The sequence below is a fragment of the Lactuca sativa genome, chromosome 9 (genome assembly GCF_002870075.4).
Source record: "Lactuca sativa cultivar Salinas chromosome 9, Lsat_Salinas_v11, whole genome shotgun sequence".
Lineage (NCBI taxonomy): Eukaryota > Viridiplantae > Streptophyta > Magnoliopsida > Asterales > Asteraceae > Lactuca > Lactuca sativa.
In genome coordinates this window covers 28,871,106-28,877,897 of record NC_056631.2, presented here as the reverse complement: position 1 = coordinate 28,877,897, position 6,792 = coordinate 28,871,106, and the positions used below count along the sequence as shown (strand labels likewise).

Below are 6,792 nucleotides of genomic sequence, written 5' to 3'. Positions count from 1 at the left end.
GCACCCGAGCGTGGTTATGTGATTGTTATCTTCTCCTCCCTCCAATCCAGGGGATGTGTTGGAGATACCTGATGATGATGTTCAACAGTCTAAGGGCATTTATAGGGTGACTCATCAGCCCCTTGTTCCGATTTCTCTGAGTGTTGGTGTTAATCCTCCATCTCCAAGGAGTAGTCCAGAGCGGCTGTTTCAGGGGTTTGCCCCTGCTATTCCTGTGTTTATCCCGGGATAGAGTTTGCGACCCGGTTCTCGTTTGTCTGTGCGCTCCACTGCTTTATATTTTACCCGCCATGCTTTCCCTCCAGCCACCCTGGATGACATGGATTCCATGAGCAATGCCATTTTGGCCCACAACGTTGCATTCGTCGCTGCGCAGGCTATGACATATTTAGCCGTCGAGTCCTGTCGTGTGCAACGGTTTGACGATTTGGAACGTGTGCATTCTTCCCTGGTCGAGAGTGAAGCTAGCTTGAGGAGTAAGGTGGTGGATCTAAGTGCTATGGTTGTTCGGTTGGAGGATGAGAAAATGTATTTGGTTTCGGGGAAGTCGTTGTTGGAGGATGTGCATGGTGTTTTGGAGGGTCAAGTAGAGTCTTTGACCCAGGAAAATGAAGGTTTGATGATTTAGAATGAGAGCTTGGAGTGAGACGTTGTCGATCGCGAGCGGGAGCTAGAGGTGTTGAGGGCGGACCGTAGTTGGCTCCTCCAGGTGGGTCTTGTACGAATGATGGACAAACCCCTTAAGCATCCTGAGTTCACTGGTGGCATTAGTCGCATTCTTCATGTTGCTTTTGTTGCTGGCGAGGAGTTCGGTTGACGAATCTGAAAGCCCAGGTTGATGCCGGGATGTACCATCCTTCGGCTAGTGACTCACGGTCTAGTCATTCTTCAGCCTTGGATGATGCTTTACTGGCTTTCGCAACTATAGATTTCGCTGGTTTACTTGGATTAGGTCATTTGGACGTTGATGGGGTGAGGGCATTATGTACATTTGATGATGGTGAGGAAGGTGTGGGTGAGTTAGGTGCAGGGACGGGTGGTGATGGTGTTGGTGGGAGTGGCGGTAATGGTGCTGGTGGGAGTAGCGGTGATGGCGTTAGTAGGGGTGGCGGTGATGGCGTTGGTGGGAGTGGTGGTGTTGGCGCTGGTGGGAGTGGTGGTGATGGTGTTGGCGGGAGTGGCGGTGAAGTTGTTTAGAGCTGCCCTTTCAGGGTGTGAAAGATTGTCACTGATGTTTCCTTCTTTTTTTGTATCATGTTGTTTTTTGGAGGCCTTGTGGCTCCTAAGGCCTTTGTTATGGTTTGAAGTCTTCGTAAACAAACAATAGTTTGTGTTTGGTTGTTTTGCTATTTTGTTTATCTAATCATGCCTTATGTTCGGCTAACATTATGTTAGACTTGTATATGTGCGTGTATGTATGATGCTCTTGGTCTTCATGGGTTGCATCTAGGATTCACTAAGTATCCTTTATGCTGTGATTTGCTAGCATGCAGAATGTATCTATTGCATTACGCACTAAAGAAAATGCATGTTTATTTATATAATTCTTATATACAACTGTTTCATATTTTGGTTCCCTGCTAGACTGATCTAAGTGTCCGTTGCTTGGTCCGGGTGATCAGTCCGGCCACGGGAAGTTTTCTTTTTCCCAACTATCTGGGGAGCTGCTCCTTTGCTTTAAAACTGAACGCCCTCGCCTTCCCTTATGTATAGGGTTTCGTCATCATTCAGATGTGGAACTTCCTCAAGTTCCTTGCGTTCCATGTCCTGGGGATCTGTCTTCCCTCTAGAGTTTAAATGGAGTAGGAGCCGTTGCGGTGTGACTCGATTACCTTGTATGGTCCTTCCCAGGTTTGGCTTAACTTCCCCCCGGGCTGGGCATGGCTGACTTCGTTTTTCCGTAAAACATAGTCTCCTACTCGTAATGCCTTGTTTCTTACTCGCTGGTTGTAGTACCTTTCTACTGCCTTCTTATAGGTGGCTTGGCATATGCTTGAGCGTTCGTGTCTCTCTTCCAAGAGGTCCAAGTTTTCCCTCAGGCCTTCACTGTTTTCCTGCTCCCTGCAGTATTCCGTGCGTATTGATCCTATCATTATTTCTGTCGGTAGCATTGCTTCAGCTCCATAAGCTAGGCAGAATGGTGTCTCTTTTGTGCTGGTTCGTGGTGTGGTTCGATATGACTAGAGAACATCTGATAGTTCATGTACCCAGTTGACTTTTGCTTTGCCCAACCGTTTTTTGATCCCTTGTACCAGTGTCCTATTAGACACCTTTGTTTTCCCGTTAGCTTGAGGGTGCGCCACAGATGTGAATCTTTGCTCTATTCCTTTTTCTTTACACCAATCTCTAAAGGGGTTTTCCGTGAACTGCAGGCCATTGTCGCTAATTAGGACCCTAGGTATCCCAAATCTTGTCACGATGTTTTTCTAGGAAAACTTGATTACTTGTTTCCCATTGATACATGTCATTGGCTCTGCTTCTATCCACTTTATAAAGTAGTCGACTGCCACAGTTAAGAATTTTACTTTCCTAGATGCTTCTGGGAAGGGACCGACTATATCGATTCCCCATTGGTAAAAAGGCTAGGGGCTAACTATGTTTGTTAACTTTGATGGTGGAACTTCTTGCGTTGGCAAGAAAGTATGGCACTCCATGCAGGCCCGTGTTAGCTCGACCGTGTCCTGGTGTATATCTGGCCAGTAGAGGCCCATGCATAATACTTTGCCCATGAGCGCTCTTGCTCCCTCGTGAGCTCCAGCTGACCCTGCATGGGCTTCCTTTAGGGCCAGCTTTCTTGTTGCGCCATCTATGCAGTTGAGCCACAGGGCCGTATGGACCTTCCTATAAAGCGTCCCTTTTATCATCGCGTACTATGGGGATCGTATCCTCATCTTCCGAGCCTCCGCGTGGTTGTCAGGAAGTATACCATGCTGTAGGCTGACTATGATGGGCGTCATCTTGTTGGGTTGTGCTATTGATAGGGAATTGACCTGCCACTCGTCGATACTCCTTTCTTCCAGTACTTCCACCAATACTTCCTTTACGAGGTGTCTGAAGCATGTTGATGCCAGTTTGTTGAGAGCATCTGCTCTCCTATTATCTCCCCTTGAGATTTGTTTTATCTTAAAGCTCTTTAGGGTACTCGTGATTTGTTGTAATGCTTTGACATATTTCACCATTCACTTGTCTTTTTGTAACGCCCGTGTTTCCAGGCTAGGCATTTTCGTTGATGTAATAGTCTAGGTTAACCTTTGTAACCCGTTTTGAAATAATAGAAGTATATTATTTGAGTATTATGTGTTTTGTGCTTAATTGCTTAATTATGTAATTTGATTAATTAAGAATAAAATGAGCGTCAAAATTTAAGTGTAAAATAAACTTGATATCTTTGGATAATGTTGTAGTAGTTGAAACGAGGTTTCCAAATATATATAGAACGCTCAAATCTGACTTCGTATGAGGAAGTTATGATTGATTGAAGTTTCGACTTAGCGGTATGCAGCCCGAAATACTCGATTTGAGATCGAGCGGTTTTTAGTCGAATCGATCTACACGAGAATCGAAGATCTCGTTGTTGGTATCGAAGCGATGAAAAGTTAGGCGAGAATGGGCGTCAAACGAAGAAGTTATGAATTTATAACGAAGTTTTTCTGTCCCGGCCTATTAAAAATAAATAATAAAAATAAAGCTAAAAATAGCCGACGGAGTCTAAAAGAAAATTGCAGAGCGTAGTCTCACCTTCTCGTGGATATAAAGAACGTCGAAAACGGAGTTCGTATGAAGAAGATATGAATTTTCGAAGTTTATTAAATAATTAATATTTAAATTTAATTATAAAAGCCGGCATTATCCGAAGAGGAGTCACCGATCTGATCTGAGGTACGCCCCGCGTACTGGCATACGCCCAGCGTACCGCGAAGCATGACGCACCTCGCACTCAAGTGACTTCGGATGACGAACGCCATGACGATTTCGGACGCATACGCCCCGCGTACTGCTATACGCCCCGTGTACTCCGAAGCTCCAGCCTCCTATAAATAGGATGTGAGGGCAGCCGAATCAATTGCTCTTTTTCTCTCTTCTCTCTCCCGTTTTGCCTCGATTTGCGTGCCAGAAGTACCCCGAAGCCCCGGTAATATTCCCGAGTCCCGAAGCAAGTCCCGAGATCCCGAAGATCCCGAGAAGTGCGATTCCCGAGCCGAAGCTCTGCCCGCGAGGAGTCCGGTTTTTGTGAAGATCTTCCAGATCTGCTGAGGATTACTACTTCTACAAGCCGTAGTGCTATCCGATCATCTTCCGATCAAGTGAGTGTATACTACCTTTCATAAACACGATAATAATACAAGTATGGTTTGAGTGTATGAAGTATATTGTTGTTTATATGTGTGAATGTGTATTCACTTCCTTCTATCTTATAGATCTGATTATTTCTCTATGAAATACGTGTTATGTGTGTGTGCCTCATCTTTTATGTGCAATATGTATTGATTAAAGCATGCTATACAGTTTTTTTAAACTATGTAAAAAAAAGTATATTTTTATCTACTAATATGTTGGGTAGAACATGGGTAGATAGTTGGTGTGTAATAAACAGATGAGAGGCCTCGTTGTTGTTTGATTTAGTCATCTAGCGGAGTTTAGATCACGACCACGGACTTTTCTAGACAGTCTTGTGGAACATTAGCAGGCTCGCCACCTGTAGGTGTTAATGAACTTGGGTGTTCATTCGTTGTACTCCATCCCCCTCATGGTTGCCTTATTTGACTTATATTGCTGAGGAACCCCTGAAGCATGTGTTGTCGCCCCGATGAAATATTCTTAGACTAGGTCCCTTATGTTAGTTGTTTTAGGGACATAAAGTGAGAATAACGGGAATGGGTAATTGGGTTATTGTTGGTTGGTGGAATTAAATATAATTATTTATTGTGGGTTGAAAACCCTATATGCTCACCAGGCTCCCAAGCCTGACCCACTCAGTTTTATTTGTATTACAGGAAGTGGCGCAAGGGCATAAGATGGATGAACCATCAAGTTGTTTTGTTTACAAGTCTGTATATGTATATATTTGTTGAATGACTTGTAATGTTATCGTTTATGCTTATTGGTCTGTATTGGAACATGACACCCCGAGTTTTGATTATATAATGAAAATACATTTATTTTATGAAATGCTTTGGTAAACATTGTTTTATCATGTTTTGTTTTTGGGAACAAATTCTGCAACTCTTTCAAATCAAAAGGATTTACTCTGAAATTATTTTAAAAGCATAAATGAAAATCGGTATTTTCTGGCGAGATTTTGGGGATGTCACAGTTGGTATCAGAGCATTAGTTTAAGCGAACTAGGAATTTGTAGGATTTCTAGACAAACTTAGAATGCTAAGTGGAATTTTGAGATGTGCGTCTGTTATATTTTAGACACGAGCATAAGTTTATTTTAGGAAAGTTGCCTAAAATGCTTTATGTGCTAAATGTTATATGTTGCCATATATAATATTATTTCTTCGGATCTATGGTTTGTTGCCGACCGGATTTAGAAACTTTATGTGTGTAGGATTCTAAGCGTACGTCTACGATATTAGAACTAGCATGTAAACGTTTCGGAGTGATAAGGATGATTTGAATATCTATCGTGAATGAGGATCTAATTTCACCTTATTCGGTGTGTAGATCAAAAATGGTGAGAACAAGAAGTGGAGTTGGAAATGCTGATGAAAACAGGAATCAACCACCGGTGATTGAGCAAATACCTGTCGTAGCAGCAGCACCTGAGTCAATAACCATGGCTAGTGTGCAAATGATGATTCAAACAATGTTGGATCGTCAGATGGATGAAACTAGACGGTTGCTTCAACAGAATCGTGAAGAAATGTCAATTCGTGTGGAGGAGCCTGAATTAAATGAAGGGCACTCGGAAGGTGGAAACTTCAGTGGGTCTGTTGGTCAAGCCAACCCACCGATAGTTAGGCAAAACAACCATGATGGAAGGAATGATGGAATGGGGTGCAAGTACAAGGACTTTCTAACTTGCAAACCATCGACCTTCAATGGAAAGGAGGATCCGATTGGAGTTATGGATTGGATCTTCGAAATGGAGTTAGCCTTCATGACTTGTGGCTGCAGAAGCAAGTTGTAGACTATGTATGCAGTGCGTCAGTTCCGAGGTGGAGCCGTTCGTTGGTGGAACACTCTAGGGAAGACATTAAGCCCTAATGAGCCACTGCAGTTGACATGGGCAGAGTTCTTGGTGTAGTTCAAGCGCAAGTTCTGCTCGGCTCAAAATCTGTTGGAACTAGAGAACAAGTTTCTGACATTGACGAAAGGCAGCATGTCAGTTGATGAATACACCAATAGCTTCACCGATAAGATGGAGTTTGCCTTGCGTATCATCCCAGATGAGCTGACAAAGGTGGACCGGTATGCGAAGGGACTCCCATGGGAGTACGAGGTGCCAGTACGTCAGGCACATACTCTAGAGGCAGCTATCTGGGCTGCCAAGTCTATTGAGAACATGATTAAAGGGAGAACCACCGACAAGGTTGAGGTTGGTGAAAAGAGAAAGTTTGAGGGAACATCTGGTTCCGGTAAGAAAAGCAAATTTTTGAAATCTGATTCGAAAAAGTTTAGAGGAAAAGGAGGCGAAGCGAAGTAATGTGATAAGTGTAAGAAGAGGCACTTTAGGAAATGTAGCGAGGATGTCACCTGCTACAAGTGTGGAAAGGTTGGACATTTTGCCAATGAGTGTCCGAACAACAAAAGGATGTGTTTTGGTTGCAATGAAGAGGGGCACAT

At 43.5% G+C, this 6,792-nt stretch overlaps 1 protein-coding gene across 1 annotated transcript; it reads left to right on the top strand.

Moving 5' to 3' along the window:
• The first annotated feature begins 319 nt into the window (after positions 1–319).
• LOC111907453 (uncharacterized) lies at positions 320–1,197 on the top strand. Its single transcript, XM_023903220.1, has 2 exons — positions 320–614; positions 929–1,197. Exons 1-2 carry the CDS (start codon positions 320–322, stop codon positions 1,195–1,197), a joined length of 564 nt encoding a protein of 187 aa, XP_023758988.1.
• Positions 1,198–6,792: the final 5,595 nt, after the last annotated feature.

Coding starts and splice junctions, on each gene's coding strand:
- LOC111907453 (XM_023903220.1), top strand. CDS start 320: ATGGATTCCATGAGCAATGCCATTTTGGCCCACAACGTTGCATTCGTC. Junction 615..928: donor TTTGACCCAGGAAAATGAAG/GTTTGATGATTT, acceptor TCGCAACTATAG/ATTTCGCTGGTTTACTTGGA.